The 22,552-nt window shown below is 37.3% G+C and overlaps 1 protein-coding gene across 2 annotated transcripts in view; it reads right to left on the bottom strand.

The window, feature by feature from the left end:
- The window catches only part of TTC21B (tetratricopeptide repeat domain 21B), an 85,567-nt gene that overhangs the window by 7,438 nt on the left and 55,577 nt on the right, over positions 1–22,552 (bottom strand). For both annotated transcript variants that reach the window (XM_068544960.1, XM_068544961.1), the window contains 4 exons: positions 8,777–8,927; positions 8,413–8,574; positions 6,123–6,318; positions 2,010–2,234 (listed from right to left, as the gene is read on the bottom strand). In XM_068544960.1, the coding sequence (XP_068401061.1) occupies positions 2,010–2,234; positions 6,123–6,318; positions 8,413–8,574; positions 8,777–8,927 (734 nt within the window). The remainder of the gene's footprint in view (positions 1–2,009; positions 2,235–6,122; positions 6,319–8,412; positions 8,575–8,776; positions 8,928–22,552) is intronic.

Genomic DNA, 22,552 nt, shown 5'->3' with positions numbered 1-22,552 from the left:
TTTTTTAAAAAAATATTTATTTATTTATTTGGCTGCACAGGGTCTTAGTTGCAGCACGTGGGATCTTCATTGTGGCATGTGGGATCTTTTTAGTTGTGGCATGCAGGATCCTTTTTTTTTTAGTTGCAGCACGCGAACTCTTAGTAGCGGCATGTGGGATCTAGTTCCCTGACCAGGGATCGAACCCGGGCCCCCTGCACTGGGAGCACGGAGCCTTAGCCATTGGACCACCAGGGAAGTCCCGATAATTACTGAGATTTTAAGTGCTCCTTTAAATTTCAGACCTGGAGTGAGTGTTTCACCTGTGTCACCCCACTCTGACCCTCTCATAGATGGTGTGTTCTTCCATCACGTGGCATGTAATGCCTTGTGATGTTATACCCATTCATTAATTCATCATGGTTGGAAAACAGTGACATTCCATCATTCTTTCTTCATTTATTAGCTGGAAAACATCTATAATGAGAAACAACTCCTTTTCCACTATTTTGTTTCCCAGCAGTATTGTTCATACAGAAAAGGCAGGATAGATGCTTAATTCTTTCCCTTTATTTGCCAGCTTTAGAAATAAGTCAGTTTACTAGCATATTTCAGTGGTGACCAATTAGGGTTTTTTTTCTTTTTTAGATCTTTGTAAACTCATGGACTTAGACATATTTGGTGTGTTCCAACTCAATGCAGTTATTACTGATATCTGAAGTGTCTCAACTTTGGCGAGTGGGAGTGTCCTCAAGTTGGCTCTTGAGTCCCTGACATGACTTTAATTATCACTGATAGCTTCCTTGCCATCTGGTATGACAAGATGGTCTAGTGTCATCTTGCACATTTCCTGCCCCAGATCTGGATGATCTCCATTTTTTAATTATATAATTCAAAGTTTCTAAGCTCTGGTTCCTGAATTTCAGGCTTCCAATACTGTCATGCCTAAGCAGTAGGGCTAACACCTCTAAAGCAGCCGTCATGTTCAACCATGCAATGTACTGCTGTCTGCATTCTGGCAAATTGAAATTCTATCTGCATTGAAACCTTAATTCCCATGAAATCTTGCTTAATCCTAGATTAGGCATGTAAGGGTTAGTTATTTGGCAGTTTAGATTTTTCAGAGCCTATTAATAAGTATTCTTTTTTTTAAGGCCAATGTAACTTAAATTACATGTATAATTACATAAATTGATAAATGGCTTGATATTTTAGGTTTTTAAAGTCCCCAAGAAAATAACTTAATAGTATTAGATGATCATGACTCCTCTTTGAAAAACAAATGATCCATTTTGTAATCTAACTGGCTCAAAGGGAATAAAACATAGATTTGCTGTGATTAAGATTTTGAAGTAACTGATAAGACTCTATAAAGATAAATATCCTCAAGTTTCTAAGTTGAGCACCATTATTTCTCAATAAATAGTAACAGATTCTTAACTTAAAACATGTTATAAAAAGACATCCTTTTCTGGGCAATTAAATACCAAAATGCACTGTTAGTAAAGAGCCTTAAATTCTAAGGACTTGAAGATTTTCAGTTTTATACCTAATGATACGGACTTTTCATTAAACAAATCAAATTAAATGCTTAAAACACTTTTCCCTACAAATTATATTATGCAGAGTGGATTCTAATAATGTGAAAACAACATGCAGCTGCAGTCAGTTCATCAGGAGTATTTAACAGGAGGGACAGACGTCCGCAATTAATGCTCTTCTGCAACTTTCATTAGTTCTGGGATGAGATGGATAATCACAGGCAAACGCCTGACATTCCAAAACACTTTCTGAAAGTAGGGCAAACCACAGCTGAAACTTGAAACTGCAATCTCTCTTTCTTTATTTTCAAGGGCAAATGGCTTCTTTTTTATTACTAATGTTTATTTCCTGATTGTGGTAAAAACAAACATTTAATTCTCTGAAAACACACAGAAATCCCTAGAAATGGACCAACACTCTATAAAAACCTATATAGGAAGCTTATACAACAAAGGCTACCAATTATTTTTCACTCCTCAGTCACCTACCCTATTATGACGCAGGCACCTTTTTAACAGCTCTTCTGCCATGTCGTACTTTGCTGATTGAATATAAATATCAGCAAGCAGCAGCCAACTCCTCTCAAAGTCCTCAGCATCAATAGGATTCCAGTTCATTTTTGCAATCCGTTTCAGCTGGTTTCGGGCTCGTGGAGTTTGTTTCAAGATCATATAAGCTGTTGCCATTCCCAAAAGTGCTGGAATATGATCCTTCTATAAGGAAACAAGAGTTGAGACCCCCAGATACACAAACATAAATGTGCCATGTTTAAAAGAAAAACACATGGACAGTAGCAAGTGCTACATAATATAAGGACTGGCCTGTGGATTCTCTTGCTGGCTTCACTTAAATACTGTGATATGGTCATTATGTAACATATCCAGTAACCTCAGGCTACCAGGAGGAACCATCTGGTCCAGGTAGTTCAGTAAGAATGCAGGTGCCGTAACCACACAATTCCAGACAATTAGGAAAACTTGTTCTTTAATGAGACTGACTGGTTGTTTTGGTTTTGTACAGAAACAGAAAAAATAAAATTCTATCTCACTGTAGTCCTAATTGAACATTTATGTTTCAGAGTCAGCATTCTGGCTCCTTAGTTCTTTCACCTATAAAACAGGAATAACAATGATTTACCTGCAAATGATATTCCTTATTTATACTGACTTCTATTGCTCTTTTCCTCCTCCCTTTTCATTTGATTCAAGAGCCTCTTCTCCCAATAAAGTTTGGTCAATGAAATGTTATAAATAAGGCATGCAATTAATTAATCATTTGGAAACTATATGAAATAAACTCATGCCTTAAAATATGCTTTTAGATTTGGAGTCTGCAGCTCCTTGATAGTAACTATAAAAGACGATATTCTTTTAGACAGAGTTCAGAGTCAGAAAATGTCACTCGGCGAAAACCAACAAGCTATTAAGAATTGGTATAAAATGGAGACCATTAGCGATCTATCCAGAAAACTAACATACCTAAGCAGTTATGTGTATGTGTCTGATAAAGATAAAGTGCTTCTCAAATTTCAGCAGAGGGACCGTGATGCTTTTATAAAGAGAAAGACTTCCATTTAAAATATAAATAAAAGATGAGAAACTGTGATGTAGAAATTATAATATCATGACTATAATAAAGGTACACTGTAAGATAGCAAGTTTCAGTAACTAATAAGGAACAAAAGGAGAGCAGAGTGGTAAAAAGTGCAATGTCCAACACTGATCATGGTTGGAAGTCAGAAATAACCCTGGAATAGAGAAGGGCAATTCACTAGAGTTTGATGAACACGGTTTGTAGGAATATAAAACTTCCTTGGGTCTAATTTTATGTCTATCAATAAACTCCCAATATGTAATCTGTTCTCCTGATTAAGGAATGGCAGAAAGTTTTTTATTTGAATGTCAAATACAACCAATTTGGTAGTAGATTTTGAAGACGTGTGGGATATTATTAATTATTGAACGGTATCCCCCATCCCAGGAGGGCTAGAGAGGGAAGAAAGTACAGACCTACTACGCATTTGTCAGCCAGATCCTAGGACAGCCCAAGAAGAGAAGGGTCCTGGAAAAATGTCCAGACCTATTCACATACTAAAAATATCCCACACTATACATTTAAAAATAAACTCTCTGATTTAAAAATCACACACCTTGAGTTTGATTAGAATGAAACAATTCCTCTCAGCTTGAAATCACTCCTGAGTGAACTGAAGAATGGTTTCTAAAACTGCAGACTTGCATTCTAACCCCTGCACTAGGCCCATGATGCCTTTTCTGGTGCAGACATCCTAAGATGTTCAGCCAGCTTTTCTCTCTCTGTCACTCTGAACTGCAACAACTTTACATCACAAAAGACAATATAGCTCTATTATAAACAGTGTACCTTTATGGTTCAAGGTGAGGGGAAGAAAGGAAGTGGAAACATTTTAGCTTGGGTTTAATGCTTCTTCCACTGGTTCCTCCCATGTCTTCCTGTCATTTTTCAATCAATCTGAAGGCCGCATAGTGCTGTGAATGAATCTACCCTATGCTCCGATGCCTCCCTGCCTTTGTTCACATTTTTCCCTTAACTTAGAATGCACTTCCTCCAGCTCTGCCTGTGAAAATGCAATTTATCCTGGTTCTTCTTAAATCATACCTTCTTCCACGGAAAGGGTGTCTCAGCTCTCCTTATACTATCTCCTACAGCAGTGGTCCCCAACCTTTTTGGCACCAGGGACCAGTTTCGTGGAAGTCAATTTTTCCACGGGCGGGGGGCGAGGGGGGGGAGATGGTTCAGGCAGTAACGCGAGCCATGAACGCGGCGGATGAAGCTTCGCTCGCTCGCCCGCTGCTCACCTCCTGCTGGCTGGTCCGGTTCCTAACAGGCCTCCTAACAGGCCGGGGACGGTCCGCGGCCTGGGGGTTGGGAGCCCTTGTCCTACAGCACTTTTATTTGCAACTTTAGGACAGAATGTAACAGATTTTGCTTTGCATTACACTCAGTATGCGTGTCTCATCTTCCCTAGACTACGAGAAACTTGAAGAAAAGGGTCTATATGTGGTTTATCTTTGTGATTCCGACTATGCTCAGCACCCACTGGTCACTTAATGAATATTCATTATATTTAATATATGCAGCCTATGAGTTAAAAGGGAAAACTGCAAGATAAAAATTCACTTACTAAACTTCAATTCATACATCAGTCTTTGGACAGTATGGCCAGTAAACAGATTTGAGGACCGTATATTACTAATCACATATGTAAGAATGATAAAAAAAATAATGTAGTCTCAGCAAAACAAAGAACTGGCACAGTGTCTCTAGGAAACAGCTGTGATGTCACTTACTGCCTTTAGTGTTCTCTCTCAAACCTCACAGTTTAAACTCTCCTTACATGATAGAATGTTACTTTACAACATTAGGGAGCTCTGACACCTTACTTGCAACGGTGCTTTATCATGTTTTACAGATTTTCCTAGACTTACAGGACAGCCCTATTTCTGGTGCTGTCAGCTGCTGTCATCCATCTGCTGCTGCACAGTCAATTCAACGGAGCACCCTGAGCACTACTTCAATGTCAGCAGAAGGGCTCCGCTTGAGGATGGAGCTGGGCGGCTGCTGCCTTGCTGTTTCGTCCCCAGGGCGGCTTACAGTGGCGGTCAAGTGCCACCATGGATACTTGCACCCAAACACCAACAGGAGTTGCAGGTTTTCCAAAGCCCTCCAGGGTCCTGGGAGGCAGGGGGGAGGGGTCACTGTAGGAGGTTTTGGTCATTTACTGCTGCTGCTGTGACCTCTGAACCACAAGAAAACACAGCAAAATTCTGTACATCCTGTGAGAGGCCCCACATGATGAGTCTCCCACGGCTTACAACACCAGTGAGTAGAAGAACATGAACTCCCAAGTGCATGCTTAGAACTAGCTACTACCAACTGTTGATGGGGTGGGTACCTAGAATTCCTTCCTTAATAACAAGTAATTGGAGAAATACAGCACTGTGTGAGTGAAGGAAAAATAAAAGGCCCAGAGGGTGAGAAGGGCAGTGGATCTGAATGGGCTGAAAAGAGGAGAAAGCCTTTGATCTAATAATAATAAAATAATTTATCATTAATTAATATTTAATATTTATTATTATTATCGCAGGGGGTGATTTCAGTGTCACTAAAGAACAACATCATTATCTGCATGACTGAATTATAAGTTGTCAGTACGGATCTCACTTAGCTCTACAGCTGGAAAAATTTCAAGTTCACGTAAGTGAAAAGGTGAGATATCAAGGCAGCCAGGTGTCTGTTTTCACTTAGTAAGTTAACCTAGGCTACACTTACCACACAGAGGATAAAGCCATTCCCTTGAGAATTAATTTATGCCCTCTTGCAGAATTTCCTTTCTCTAGAACTCACTGTTCTAATAGAGATAAACGTAACACATCAACATGTAAAAACGCCTCCTCTGAAAACAAAGGTACATGATGTAAAATCATACCAAACTATGTATCTAATTTTTAATAATAGTAAATAATGAAGTCAATCTTCAGAAAACAAATAATTAATTAAAGTACATATTTCAACACCACCAAGGAAAGCTAACATGAAGTTGGAAAAGAAAATCTACTAACCTCCGACGTTGCTATTTCAGTGAAGGTATTCAATGCCTGCTCGACATTAGATTTCTGTTTGGTAGCCATTAGGCAACAGTTTTCCATTATGCGAAGCTGTACGTGACCCTGAACAGTCTGAGGTTTTAGTTCCTTAAGGAGCTTTTCTGCTGTTCTCACTGCTAACTGCACAGACTCTTGCTTCTCAGTTGAATTACTGTATACAATAAAAAATAAATCTATGTTTATCACTCATGAAGTAAAATTCATTGAGATGAGGGTACATTGGTTTCTATTTTTCTCACCAGTTTAAAAGTAATCCTATTGAAGAATGTCACTCATTCTCCTCTAATACAAAGTAAAGCACAGTTACAGTTTTAAAAACAAAACTAACATAGCTTCAATAAAACACCATTAAACATTTATTCACTTTAGACTGAAAACAAAAATTGGATACTGTCCGCCTGTGGTAAATGTGTTCATTTTAGCTAATATAAAACTAGAATTCAGGGTAAGCAGAATCATACAATTATCAAATAGCATACCTACTCAGAAAACGAAAGAAAGAAGGGAGACTATAAAATACTGTAAATCAACTACATACTTCAATTAAAAAATAATTAATTAAAAGAAAAAGGAGGGAGCAGAAAGTAACTAACTTTGTTAAAGCACTTGTTATGTGCCAAGCACTGTGTTATTTCATTCAATGTATGTTGAATCCATTTTATATATGAGAAAACCAAGGCTCCAACAGATAAAGTAATTTGCCAAAGGTCACATAGCTAATAGACTTGAATCTAAGTTTGCCAGATATATAAAGTATACTTAATGCTCCTTACCCAGTTGCCTATTAGGCTCTCAGAAAAGAAATTCTTTATTTGTCAAAAGGTTATAAATTTTAAGTGCAATAACAATTTGAATGTCTAATAGCAATTTTCTTATACACATACCCACACCCAGATATAATACATAAATAAATCAATTAATGAAAGGAAATTAAATTCTAAAAGCCTAATCACTAAAGCTATTGATCTTCTTCTCAGGCTTTTACCTTCTCTAAAACATTTTACACTGTTGGTAATCTTCTTTCAAGCTCCCCTCCTTTTGTTTCTTCTGTAAGATTAGTTTTCCTTCTCTTCCCACCAGTCATTGCCTTTTCCTTACCTCCCTTCTTCCAATCTCCTTAAATGTTAGCACACCCCAAATTTAGTTCTCAGACTTCCGTCACTACATTCTACTCGAAAAGAGGCCATTCATGGGGTTCCAACTACCCACTCTGAGCACCTATCCCCCAAATCTGTATCTCAAGCTGTGACCTCCCTTCTGAGTTCTATATTCCAAATTTGTATTTTCAACCTATTGCTGAAGATTTCCACGGGGACAGCCTATAGTTGCAAAACAGAATGTTACCTTAACCTTTCTAAAACAAACAAAAAATAAAAAAGCCTCTCCCCCGCTCTAAATCTTTCAATGGTCTCTGTAATCCAAGCCTTCAGGACTGCCACTGAAACCTCTCAGCAGTCGGGTTCTCATTTCCTCCACTCCTCTATGCAGCTCCCCCTGACTGCTCTGCACTATGATTTCTATGAATTCCTGCAACACTTAATATCAATTTAACTCACTTCTGTTTTGTTGCAGACTGAACGGCTTCAGACACTGTCTTGCCGACCAGGTAAATTGCATGCATGCTCCTGGGGGCAGAAATGACCTCTCCTACTCCCCTTACACCCTTATACACTCCCCACCCTGCCTTCCCTGACCCTGAGGAGAGGGCAAGAAACAAGTGCAGGCTGACAGAAGTATAACCACTTACCTGCAGTGCACCACAGTGGCCAACAGCTGGAGCTCTGAGGCCAGGGTGGACTCAGTCTAAATCTTGCCTCCACCATTTTCTAACTCCATCACGTTAGGTTAACTTGGAGCTTTTTCACACATTGTTAAAGGGAATAAATAAGGCAATGCATATAAAGTATACAGCCAAGATCTGGCAGAGAGCCATCTGTTAAGCAGTTACTATTATTATTATTATTATGCGGACAATTTTTGCCGAGGTAATCACACACTATGATTCATTCTATTTTCCACAGAGCAATTAGGGGAGTGTCTTCAATAGCAGGTCTGTTCTGATTTAGAAAACTTTCTAAAAGTATGTCATGCTTGTTTCAGAGAACAGTTATTCCAGCTATGATTTATTCACTAAACTGCCATTAGTGCTATCCTGGAATTTAGTTCTCTTTTATAAGATATCCTTGCTTATTATCCCTAACAAGTGTTTCTGGAAAAAAGCGTTAACTTGTCAAATACTACTCACCCCAGGTCTCCATCCAGATTTTCAAATACTTCACCTCCAACAGTTTCATTGTCTGGATTCAAACAGATTTCTATCATATTATAAAGGGCATTTTGGCCCCAGTCACTGTCTTTCCGAGCCTTATTAAAATGTCGAAGGGCATCATTTGGTTCTCCTGTATACCTTGTTAGATGTTTAAAAAAAATTACTTATTGCAGTCACTAACTACAAACTTTAAGTCGTTTATAATTTATTTTTAATTTATTTGGTAAATAAAACTATTATATTTTAAAATACAGAATTTTTAAAATTCAAAGTATATTGTACTTTAGTCACAATGAGGAAAACAACCTATTACATAGAATTTATTTGCCAATAAATTTACCAAAGATATAATCCTTTACAGTACTGAAATCCTGGCTCCAGCTTTGCTCTGGAGTTACGTTTCTCAGCCATTAAGAAAAATCTCGGAACATCCTCAAGTTTTCCACATCTTCTTAGGAGATCAATTAAACGAGATAATGTCATATAATTATCTAGAAACAAAGAACATTTCAGTTATGGACATTTTATAGCTTTTGTTTTGATGGTTAAAATCCTACTTCATTAAAGTATACTTTGCTTCAAATGAAGTGCAATTTAAATATAAATTTAAATTTAGTGCCTTAGGGGTTATAAGTCCCTAAAGAGACTGTACAGACAACGGATGATTTATCAAATGATAAGGGATGGGTTGGTCTGGTCACAGTTAGAGAATGTTCAATATAGGCAAATCTATAAAAATGTACATTTGTTGTGCCTTACTTTTCAATCGTCATTCCTGGGACCAAAACCTTCTAGAAACAGCCTCTGTATAATCTAAACTCTTAAATGTAAAATTCAGTAGGATCAATTTGATTGCACAGGAGTAGTCTACCTCTGAGACCTGCTTTCCTACTTACTGCAGCTAGGAAGCAGGTGAGAACAGTACACCTTGATGATAATGTTTAGGGTGGGCAATTAGGAATTTTACTCCAGACTTGCCTTAAGGTGTACATGTACCTAACACACTCGATAGCAGCTTACTATATTATAACCTTAACATATTAGTCCCAGTATTTTAATCTTATTTTATCTTCTTCTAAGGAAAAAGAACTAGTTATTTAGTCCAAGGTATAATTTCCTGGCAGGTTTCTAGAATGGCTTCTTCTAATTCTATTCAGTTCTTTCTCATCACTAAGATACTAAATTTTGAGAATCATGTTAATACATTTTAAGACAGTGAAAATAATGTATGGACACTTTAGAAAATTTGGAAAAGTACAGAAAAGTATAAAGGAGAAAAAAAATCACTCATATTCCCACCAACTAGAGATTACCACATTTTGGTACTTTTCCTGTCATATATTTATGAGTAAAAACCAATCTATAAATATTTAAATGTAAACAGTGAAATATGTTGCTTACATATATACAAAGTTGGAGTCACACTTGGGGTTCTGATTTTGATTCAACATTATATAGTAAACATTTCCCAGTTGTCATTAAATGGACTTCAAAGACACTTTAGTGACTGCACAATATTCTATTATATTGATGGCTCACATTTTATTTCTCTATAGCTGTGTTTTTTATGTATTAATATTTGGGCTCACAAGTTTCAATTAGCACAGGACTCATAGTAGGGAATTTATAAAAATCCTTATTTATATAAGCTATTCGATTCACTTTGATAGGGTGAATTCCTAGAATTAAAACACACATAGAAACAAAAACTTTTAAAAGAAATTTATCCTGATTCTATTTTCCAAGAAAAGAGAAGATACTGTATAATCCAGCACTTCCACTTCTGGGTATATACCCCCAAGAACTGAAAGCAGGCACCTAATCAAATATTTGTATACCAGTGTTCACAGCAGCATTATTCACAGTAGCCAAAGGTGGAAACAACCCACATGTCCACCAGTGGATGCATGGATAAACAAAACATGATATATACATACAATGGCATATTATTCAACTTGAAAAGGAAATTCTGACATGCTACAACATGGATAACCCTTGAAGACATTATATTAAGTGAAATAAGCCAGACAAAAAAGGACAATACTGTATGATTCCACTTGTATAAGGTATCTAGAGGAATCAAATTCATAGAGGCAGAAAGTAGCTGGTGGTTGCCAGGGCCTACAGGGAATGGTGAGTTAGTGTACAGAATTTCAGTTTGGAATGATGAAAAAGTTCTTGAGATGGATCACGGTGATGGTTACACAAAAATGTGAATGTACTTAATGCCACTGAACGATACACTTAAGAATGGCTAACATGGCAAATTTTACGTATGTTTTAGCAAAATATCATTAAAAAAGGAACCTCTGTAGGCTTTGTATCTACTCTTTTAACATGATGTCAAAATAATCCAGGTTGACAATATCATCACTTGCCTTTTAAAAAATTTTTATTGACGTATAGTTGATTTACAATGTTGTGTGAATTTCTGCTGTACAGAGAAGTGATTCAGTTACACATATATATACTTTTAAAAATATTCTTTTCCATTGTGGTTAATCACAGGATACTAAATATAGTTCTTTCTGCTATACAGTAGGACATTGCTGTTTATTCATTCCACATATAATAGCTCACCTCTGCTGACCCCAACCTCCCACTCCATCCCTCCTCCAGCCCCCTCTGCCATGGCAACCACAAATCTGTTCTCCATGTCCTTGAGTCTGTTTTGTAGATAGGTTTGTTTGAGTCGTATTTTAGATTCCACACATAAGTGATATTATATGGTATTTGTCTTTCTCTTTCTGACTTACTTCGCTTAGTATGATAATCTCTAGTTGCATCCCTCTTGCTGTAAATGGCATTATTTCATTCTTTTTTATGGCTGAGTAGTATTCCATTGTATGTATGTACCATATCTTCTTTATCCATTCCTCTATCAATGGACATTTAAATTGTTCCATGTCTTGGCTACTGTGAACAGTGCTGCTATGAACACAGGGGTGCATGTTTCTTTTTGGATTACAGTTTTGTCTGGATATATGCCCAGGAGTGGGATTGCTGGATCATAAATGTAATTCTATTTTTAGTTTTCCCAGGAAGCTCCACACTGTTTTCCGTAGTGTCTGTACCAACTTACATTCCCACCAACAGTGGAGGAGGGTTCCCTTTTCTCCACATCATCTTCAGCATTTGTTATTTATAGATTTTTTTAATGATGGACATTCTGACCAGTGTGAGGTGGTACTTCATTGTAGTTTTGATTTGCATTTCTCTAATAATTAGCGATGTTGAACATCTTTTCATGTGCCTATTGGCCATTTGTATTTATTCTTTGGAGAAATGTCTATTTAGGTCTTCTATCCATTTTTCAATTGGGTTTTTTTTTATTGTTGAGTTGTATGAGCTGTTTGTATATTTTGGAAATTAAGCCCTTGTTAGTTGTATAGTTTGCAAATATTTTCCCCCTTTCTGTGGGCTGTCCTCTTATTCTGTTTATGGTTTCCTTTCCTGTGCAGAAGCTTTACTCTTTCAAAGAACCAGCTCTTAGTTTTACTGATATTTTCTATTTCTTTAATCTCTATCTTATTTCCTTTATGATCTCTATTATTTCCTTCCTTCTGCTGACTTCAGGTTTTGTTTGTTCTTCTTTTCCTAATTCTTTTAAGTGGTAGATTAGGCTGTTTAAGATTTTTCTTATTTTTTGAGGAAGGCCTATATTGCTATAACCTTCCCTCTAAGAAATGCTTTTGCTGTACCCCGATATTTTTCAATTTCCTCTTTGATTTGTTTACCCACTGGTTTTTTAGCAGCAATGTTGTTTAGTCTCCATGAAATCGTTTTTTTCTCATTTCTTTTTCTGTGGTTGATTTCTAGTTTTATGCCATTGTTGTCAGAAAAGATGCTTGAGATAATTTCTATACTCTTAAATTTGTTGAGGCCTGTCTTGTGCCCTAGTATGTGGTCAATCCTAGAGAATGTTCCATGTGCACTTGAAAAGAATGTGTATTCTGTTTTTTTGGATGTAATGTCCTGAACATATCAATTAAGTCTAACTGTTCGACTATATCATTTAGGATCTCTGTAGCCTTAGTGATTTTCTGTCCAGAAGACCTGTCCATTGATGTGAGTGGGGTGTAAATGTCTCCTACTATTATTGTATTCTTGTCAATTTCCCCCTTTAGTATTTGTTTTATGTATTTGGGTGCTCCTATATTAAGTACATATATGTTGATGAGTATAAAATCCTCTTCTTGTATTGAGCCTTTTATCATTATAGTGTCCTTCTTTATCTATCTTTATGGTCTTTGTTCTAATGTCTATTTTGTCTGATATGATCAATGAAACTCCTGATTTCTTTTTATTTCCATTTGCATGAAATATCTTTTTCCATCTATTCACTTTCAATCTACGTGTGTCCTTTGCCCTAAAGTGGGCCTCTTGCAGGCAGCATATTGTAGGCTCTTGTTTTCTTTATCCAATCTGCCGCTCTGTGTCTTTTGATTGGAGCATTTACTCCATTGACATTTAAGGTAATTACTGATAGAAATGTATTTATTGCATTTTAACCTTGTTTTCCCATTGATTTTATATTTCTGCTTGGTCCCTTTTTTTTTCTTTTTGTTTTTCCTTTTGTGGTTTGATTATTTTCTTTTGTATGATACTTATGTTCTCTTCTTTTTGGTTTCTGTGAATCTAGTGCATGTTTTTGACTTGTGGTTACCTTGTTTTTCAAGTATATTAACCCCATCCTATATCTACTTGCCTTAGACTGGTAGTCATATACGCTCAAACACATTCTAGGAAATGAAAAAAAAAAATCCACTTTTTCTTACTCTCCTCACCCATCTTTTTGCATCTTCATGTTCTTCCTTTTGCTGTTCATTGTGGTTATCATCACTTTCACAGAAATCTTCTTTTTTTTTTTAATCTGTGTACTGGCTTATTCAGGTGATTTGCTTTCCAATTGTGATTTTCTCTTTCCTATATAGTCCTACTTCTTTTCTTTTTAGAGAAGACTTTTCAATATTTCCTTAAGGATACGTTTAGTATTGCTGTATTTTTAGTTTTTGCTTGTCTGAGAAATTTTTTTTTTTTTACATATCAATAAAGCTGTTCTTACATTATTTTTTTTAATTTTTATTTTATATTGGAGTACAGTCAAGTGTACAGCAAAGTGATTCAGTTATACATACACATGTATCTTTTCCCATTTAGGTTATTAGAGAATATTGAGCAGAGTTCCCTGTGCTATACAGTAAGTAGGTCCTTCTCTATTTGAAATATAGTAGTGTGTATGTATCAGTCCCAAACTCCCAATTTATCCCTCCCCCCAACGTTTCCCCTTTGGTAACCATAAGTTTGTCTTCTAAGTCTGTGAGTCTGTTCCTGTTTTGTAAATAAGTTCATTTGTATCATTTTTTTTGGATTTCGCATAGAGTGACATCATATGATATTTGCCCGTCTGACTTACTTCACTTGATATGATAATCTCCAGGTCCATCCATGTTGCTGCAAATGGCATTACTTTGTTCTTTTTATTGGCTGAGTAATATTCCATTGGATATATGTACTACATCTTCTTTATCCAATCATCTATTGATGGACGTTTAGGTTGCTTCCATGTCTTGACTATTGTAAACAGCGCTGCAATGAACATTGGGAAGCATGTTATCTTTTTGAATTATGGTTTTCTCTGGATATATGCCCAGGAGTGGGATTGCCAGATCATATATATGGTAGCTCTATTTTTAGTTTTTTAAGGAACCTCCATACTATTCTCCATAGTGGCTATATCAATTTACATTGTCACCAACAGTGCAGGAGGGTTCCCTTTTCTCCACACCCTCTCCAGCATTTATTGTTTGTAGACTTTTTGATGATGGCCCTTCTGACTGGTGTAAAGTGATACCTCATTGTACTTTTGATTTGCATTTCTCTAATAATTAGTGGTGTTGGGCATCTTTTCATGTGTCTCATGGCCATCTAAATGTCTTCTTTGGAGAAATGTCTATTTAGGTCTTCTGCCCAATTTTTGATTGGGTTGTTTGTTTTTTTGCTATTGAGCTGCATGAGGTGTTTGTAGATTTTGGAGATTAATCCCTTGTTAGTCACATCATTTGCAAATATTTTCTCTCATTCTGTGGGTTGTCTTTTTGTTTTGTTTATGGTTTTCTTTGCTGTGCAACAGCTTTTGAGTTTAATTAGGTCCCATTTACTTATTTTCATTTTTATTTTCATTACTCTAGGAGGTGGATGAAAAAGATATTGCTCCGATTTATGTCAAAGAGTGTTCTGCTTATGTTTTCCTCTAAGAGTTTTATAGCATCAGGCCTTACATTTAGGTCTTTAATACATTTTAAGTTTATTTTTCAAAAGGGTGTTACATGTACCAAAATGTTCATTGCAGCTCTATTTACAACAGCCAGGACAAGGAAGCAACCTAAGTGTCCACCAACAGATGAATGGATAAAGAAGATGTGGCACATATATACAATGGAATATTACTCAGCCATAAAAAGAAACGAAATGGAGTTATTTGTAGTGAGGTGGATGGACCTAGAGTCTGTCATACAGAGTGAAGTAAGTCAGAAAGAGAAAAACAAATACTGTATGCTAATACATATATATGGAATCTAAAAAAAAAAAAAAAAAAAGGTCATGAAGAAACTAGGGGCAAGATGGGAGTAAAAACACAGACCTACTAGAGAATGGACTTGAGGATATGGGGAGGGGGAAGGGTAAGCTGGGACAAAGTGAGAGAGTGGCATGGACATATATACACTACCAAACATAAAATAGCTAGCTAGTGGGAAGCAGCCACATAGCACTGGGAGATCAGCTCGGTGCTTTGTGATGACCTAGAGGGGTGGGATAGGGAGGGTGGGAGGGAGGGAGACACAAGAGGGAAGAGATATGGGGACATATGCATATGTATAACTGATTCACTTTGTTATAAAGCAGAAACTAACACACCACTGTAAAGCAATTATACTCCAATAAAGATGTTAAAAAAAGAAAAGGGCGTTAAAGAATGTTCTAATTTCATTCTTTTACATGTAACTGTCCAGTTTTCCCAGCACAATTTACTAAAGAGATGTCTTTTCACCATTGTATAGTCTTGCCTCCTTTGTCATAAGATTAATTGACCATAGGTGCATGGTTTTGTTTCTGGGCTTTCTATCCTGATCCATTGATCTACATTTCTGTTTTTGTGCCAGTACCAAACTGTCTTGATGACTGTAGCTTTGTAGAATAGTCTGAAGTCAGGGAGCCTGATTCCTCCAGCTCCATTTTTCTTTCTGAAGATTGCTTTGGCTATTTGGGGTCTTTTGTGTCTCCTACAAATTTAAAATTTTTTGTTCTAGGTCTGCGAAAAATGCCATTGGTAATCTGCTAGGGATTGCAGTGAATCTGTTGATTGCCTTGGGGAGTACAGTCATTGTGACAATATTGATTCTTTCAATCCAAGAACGTGTTATATCTTTCCATCTGTTTGTGTCATCATTGATTTCTTTCTTCGGTGTCTTATAGTTTTCAGAATTACAGGTGTTTTGTCTTCTTAGGTAGGTTTATTCCTGAGTATTTTATTCTTTTTGATGTGATGGTAAATGGGATTGTTTCTTCAATTTCTCTTTCTGATCTTTCATTGTGAGTGTATAGGAATGCAAGAGGTTTCTGTGTATTAATTTTGTATCCTGCAACTTTACTGAATTCATTGATGGATTCCAGTAGTTTTCTGGTGGCATCTTTAGAATTTTCTATGTATAGTATCATGTCATCTGGAAACAATGACAGTTTTACTTCTTTTCCAATTTGGATTCCTTTTATTTCTTTTTCTTCTCTGATTGCCATGGCTAGGACTTCCAAAACTATGTTGAATATACGTGGCAAGAGAGGACATCCTTATCTTGTTCCTGATCTTAGAGGAAATGCTTTCAGCTTTTCACCGTTGAGTATGATGTTAGCTGTAGGCCTGCCATATATGGCCTATATTATGTTGAGGTATGTTCCCTCTATTCCCACTTTCTGGAGAGTTTTTATCATAAATCGGTGTTGAATTTTGTCAAAACCTTTTTCTGCATTTACTGAGACGATGATATGGTTTTTATTCTTCTGTTTGTTGATGTGGTGTATCACACTGACTGATTTGCGGACATTGAAAAATCCTTGCATCCCTGAGATAAATCCCACTTGATCATGGTGTATGATCCTTTTAATGTATTGTTGGATTTGGTTTGCTAGTATTTTGTTGAGTGTTTTTGCATCTGTGTTCATCAGTAATACTGGCCTGCAGTTTTCTTTTTTTTCTGGTATCTTTGTCTGGTTTTGGTATCAGGATGATGGTGGCCTCATAAAACGAGTTTGGGAGCGTTCCTTCCTCTGCAGTATTTTGGAATACTTTCAGAGGGACAGGTGTTAAGTCTTCTCTAAATGTTTGATAGAATTCACCTGTGAAGCCAACTGGTCCTGCACTTTTATTTGTTGGAAGTTTTTTGATCACAATTTCAATTTCAGTATTTGTGATTGGTCTATTCATATTTGCAATTTCTTCCTATTCAGTATTGGGAGATTGTATCTTTCTAAGAGTTTGTCATTTCTTCCAGGTTGTCCATTTTGTTGGCATATAGTTGCTTGTAGTGTCTCTTACGATCCTTTGTACTTCTGTGGTGTCCATTGTAACTTCTCCTTTTTCATTTCTAATTTTATTGATTTGTGCCCTCTCCCTTTTTTTCTTAATGAGTCTGGCTAAAGGTTTAGCAATTTTGTTTATCTTTTCAGAGAACCATCTTTTAGTTTCACTGATCTTTTCTATTGTTTTCTTCAACTCTATTTCATTTATTTCTGCTCTGATCTTTATGATTTCTTTCCTTCTACTAACTTTAGGTTTTGTTTGCTCTTCTTTCTCTAGTTGCTTTAGGTGTAAGGTTAGGTTGTTTATTTGAGTTTTTTTTTTTTTGTTTCCTGAGGTAAGCTTGCATTGCTATAACTTCCCTCTTAGAACTGCTTTTTCTGTGTCCCATAGGTTTTGGATCATTGTGCTTTTGTCGACATTTGTCTCTAGGTATTTCTTGATTTCCTCTTTGATTTCTTCAGTGATCCACTGCTTCTTTAGTAGCATATTGTTCAAGCTCCATGTGTTTTTGTTTTTTTACAGTTTTTTCTTGTAGTTGATTTCTAATCTCATAGCATTGTGGTTGAAAAGATGCTTGATATGATTTCCATTTTCTTAAATTAACCGTGGCTTGCTTTGAGGCCCAGCATGTGATCCGTCCTGGAGAATGTTCCATGTGCACTTGAGAAGAATGTGTATTCTGCTGCTTTTGGATGTAATGCTCTAGAAATATTATTTAAGTTCACCTGGTCTAATGTATCATTTAAGGCCTGTGTTTCCTTATTGATTTTTATGTCTGGATGATCTGTCCATTGATGAAAGTTGGGTGTTAAAGTCCCCCCCTATTATTGTGTTACTGTCGATTTCTCCTTTTATGGCTGTTACTATTTACCTTATATATTGCGGTGCTTCTATGTTGGGTGCATATATACTTAAAATTGTTGCATCTTTTTCTTGGATTGATCCCTTAATCATTATGTAATGTCCTTCTCTGTCTCTTGTAACAGTCTTTATTTTAAAGTCTACTTTGTCTGATATGAGTATTGCTACTCCAGCTTTCTTTAAATTTCCATTTGCATGGAATACCTTCTTCCATCCCCTCACCTTCAGTCTGTATGTGTCTCTAGATCTGAAGTGGGTCTCTTGTAGACAGCATATATACAGGTCTTGTTTTTGTACACATTCAGTCAGTCTATGTCTTTTGGTTAGACTATTTAAACCGTTTACATCTAAGGTAATTATTGATATGTATGTCCTGTTACCATTTTGTTAACTGCTTTGGATTTGTTTTTGTAGGTCTTTTTTCTTCCCTTCCTCTTCTGTTCTCTTCTCTTGTGACTTGATGACTAACTTTAGTGCTGTGTTTGGATTCCTTTTCCTTTTCTCTGTATCTATTGTAGATTTTCAGTACGTGGTTACCGTGAAGTGTTTTTTTTTTTTTTCTTTAAAGATTTTTTGATGTGGACCAATCTTAAAGTCTATTGAATTTTGTTACAACATTGCTTCTGCTTTATATTTTGGTCTTTTGGCCCCAAGGCATCTGGGATCTTAGCTCCCTGACCAGGGATCGAACCTGCACCCCCTGCATTGGAAAGCGAAGTCTTAATCACTGGGACTGCCAGGGAAGTCCCTACTGTGTTTTGATATAGCAGTCTATGTATAAATAAGATTGTTTTAAGTTGCTGGTCTTTTAATTTTAAATGCATTTTCAGTATCCTGTATTTGTACTCTCCCCTTCTCATGACTGCTGGTTTTGATGTCATATTTGTGTGTGGATGATTTTCTACCTCTGTGCTTCCTGTACTGGGGTATCTGTTTCCTTCTTTAGGTTTGGGAAGTTTTCTGCCATAATTTCTTCAAATGCATTTTCCATCCCCTATTCTCTTTCTTCCCCTCCTGGAATCCCTATTATGCATAAATTTGCATGGTTGATATTATCCCATAGGTCTCTTATATTGTTTTCATTTTTTTTCATTTGGCTTTCTGTCTTCTGTCCTGATTGGGTGATTTCCATTATTCTATCTTCCAGGTCACTTATTCATTCTTCTGCCTTATTTCTTCTGCTATTCATTGCCTTTAGTTCAGTTTTTGTCTTGACAAATGAGTTTTCTAATTTTTCTTGGTTCCTCTTTATAGTTTCTAGTTCCTTTTTACAGTACTCTGCATTTCTTTCAACAGCCTTTCTTAATTCCTTCAGTATTTTCATTATCTCCTTTTTGAAATTGGTGTCTATTAGACTGAGGAGGTCTGTTTCATTGTTTGTTCTTTCAGGGGAATTCTCTTGGTCTTTTAACTGGGAGTGGTTCCTCTGCTTCTTCATTTTATTTATATTTCTCTTATTCTGTGAGTTTAGGAGAAACAGTTATCTATAGTGGTCTTGGAGGGCTATTTATATGTGGGAGCATCCCTATGTAGCTCATGTGGGTTTAATATTTTTGGTGCAAGGGCTGTTTTTAGTATGGATGCCTGTCGCCGCTTTCCTCAGTATGTGCTTGTCGTTATCCCCTTGAAGGGGGTACACAGATGCAGCAGGTGGTGCCTGGTTGTGGGGTTTTCAGCAGTGGTGGCAGCTCACGCGCACCCCTGGAGCACACAATGGGAGCAGAGGTGGTTCACGACTGCTCCTGGAGTCCAGCAGGGTGGAGGTGGTGGCTTGAGACCACTCCTAAAGTACAGGGGCGGTGGTGTCTCACAGTTAGTCCTGAAGCCTAGGGGACAGTGGTGGCTCACAATTGCTTTTGGAGCTCATGCAGGCTGTGTCTTGCCACCTGAGAGCTCACGCAGGAAAAAAAGCTGTAATGGCGGGCCCCACCCCTCCCCTTGCGCACCACCCACACAATGGCGCCTGGCCTCTAAGGCAGCCCAGGCTTCCTTTGCGTACACCCGCGGGTGCAGCTGCACCAGACTCCAGCCTCTTCAGGGTGTTTCCATGCAGCCCACCCCAGTCCTCTCCCCTGGTCTGATCTCCGAAGCCTGAGGTTCTGCACCCAGCCCCCACCAGCACTGGCAGATGCGTGTTTCAGGCTGGGGAGTGCAGAGTGGTGGCACTGACCATCTGTGCAGGTCTCTCTCCATTCTAGCTGCTGCAAACTGGTTGCCGCATTCTCCTCTGAGGCTCCGAAGTGCACCCTCTGTCCCAGCTGATCTCCCCATCAGGGGACTTCCCTGGGTGCAGGAACCTTTCCTCTTTCATAGCTCCCTCCCAGGGGAGCAGGTCCCATCCCCAATTCCTTTCTCACTTTCTTTTTTTCTTCCTTTTTTTCTTTTGTCCTACCCGGTTATGTGGAGATTTTCTTGCCCTTTCAGAGGTCTGAGGTCTTCTGCTAGCATGCAGTAGATATTCAGTGAGAATCATTCCACATGCAGAGGTATTTTTGATGTATTCGTGGGAGGAGATGAGCTTCACATCCTACTACTCCACCATCTTGATCGCTCCCCCCCACCATTTGCCTTTCTTGACCCATAATCTTGGGTTTCAAAATTTTGTTCTCTCTGTCTTCTGGTATCACTAAAAAGAGGAGTGCCATAAGAATATGGTTTCAGAAAGAGTATTCGAATATTGGTCTTATCCTTTATGCGAATTCCAGCACGTTACTCAAATTCTCTGAGTCTAGAATCACTTACTTTCTTAAAATAGGATTATAATATTGACCTTCAGAGTGCCATGGAAACCAAATAAAAGCATGAAAGAGCTCCAAAACTATAAACGTCAATAGTAATATCTATAATGCCAAATATTTTGTTAAGAACTAGGATGACTACCCTATAATAAAGCCATAGAATCTAGAAGCTAAACTGGATTAGACAGGAAGTAAAAGTTGAAATTTCTGGCCCCCAATTGTTTGTATGATTTTGCTAATGTGTGTGATATATAATATTACTGATATTACCTAAAGTCAACCTTGGGAGGCCAGTTTCTTGAATAATTATCACCTTACAATATTACTGAAATGCATTCATTATTAGTTGAAGTTATAATTACCACTGATAGGTTAGATTACATTAACTTGCCTTCTGGTTAACCATGAAATCTGACAGAAGGCAAATTTCTGCACTTAAAAAATCTGTCAAAAGCTGAAATGTATTATATTCTGAAAAGTTAGTTCATGTTCATTAATGAAGAGTGAGAAAATATCAAGAAAAACCATAATGTGATGTGATTAGGCATGAAGTGCTATGGAATTACAATGCACAGAATTCCTAACTTTGCCTGGGGGAGGCAGAAGAGGTTTCACACAGTATCAGACTTTTGAGTCTTGTTAGGCAGACAAAGGCATTCCAAGGGCAGGTGGCATGTGCAAAGACAGGGCTGAGAAGAGCATGGAGAGTGCTGGATGCTGAAGTAGAGGAAGAGGGATAAGAAATACGGATGGAAAGGTAATCCTGGGGTGTGTTATTATCAAAATAATGCTGTATTTTAGACTTTACCCCGGAAAGTCATCCTAAATTTTACGCAGAGGGCTAGTTTTCGATTTTTTAGAATGAATATGATAGTTCCTACAATGGCCTGGAACAGCAAGAGACTAGAGGCTGGAAGATCAGCTGGGAAACTGCACTAGTCCGGGTGAGAGGTAATAAAGTTCTTCATTAGAGTGGTGGGCTAGGAGAAGATGGACAGGATGTGACAGTCAGCTATTCAGCAGAGAGAACTGATAGGACTCGCTAACCAATTAGTGTGAGGGAAGGGGAGAAATCAGGATGATTTAGAGATTCTGAGAAAGAAAAGGTTTGTAATCTGTCAAGAGAGCAGTAATTAGATCTACATGGAGAATTTTCTACTAGCTAGGTTAAGTCAAATTAGACAGTACATTTCTGAAGTAAGCTCAAACACAGCCTTAAAGTATAAGATGTGCTACTGAGAATGATCTATAACACATGACAAAGTAAGTACAGATGCACAGATTTTAGAATAGTTCTGAAAAAATTGACTAGTGGATAAGTTTATAAAATCCTATTAGGAATAAAGCATAGAATGCAAGATTAAAAACAAAATATCACATAGACCATAAAAATTTACTTAAAACTTTGTATTTTTAAACAACCTGGTATTTCACAGTCATTCATTGAGCCATTCAACCAGTAAACAATTACTTTGCACCATCTATGTGCCTGGAAATATACCTGATGCTGGTGGTTGTATGTTGTTTGGTAGTTCTGGAGTACTAGGTCGTTCTACTGAATTTATAAATAAATAATTCACTTTATATTTGTTTTTAAGTAGACAGTCCAAAGCACCACTATTATGTATTTGGAAAAAGTGCTGGGGCCAAGTAACCTGGGTGATACAAAATTCACGTGACAGATGAGGGGCTTCTTCAAATCTTACATGTGAGGGCACTGTTGCCACCAATGGCTTAAACATATTCACAAGGAAAGAGGTCTGTTTTTTAAAGAAACCAGGTTGGATCACTGACTCAGAGGGAAATGCTGCAGTATGGGAACAGCTTGAGATAGTCAGAATGAAAATATTACGTGTATTACCTTAAACAGTAGTTCAGAGAAGGAAAAAAAGACAAAACAGAGTATAGAAGCCAAGAGAGAAGCCATGGCAGGAAGACA

The sequence above is a fragment of the Eschrichtius robustus genome, chromosome 5 (assembly GCF_028021215.1).
Source record: "Eschrichtius robustus isolate mEscRob2 chromosome 5, mEscRob2.pri, whole genome shotgun sequence".
Taxonomy (NCBI): Eukaryota; Metazoa; Chordata; class Mammalia; order Artiodactyla; family Eschrichtiidae; genus Eschrichtius; species Eschrichtius robustus.
The sequence above is the reverse complement of the archived record's forward strand: the minus strand, read 5'-3'. Positions and strand labels throughout refer to the sequence as shown.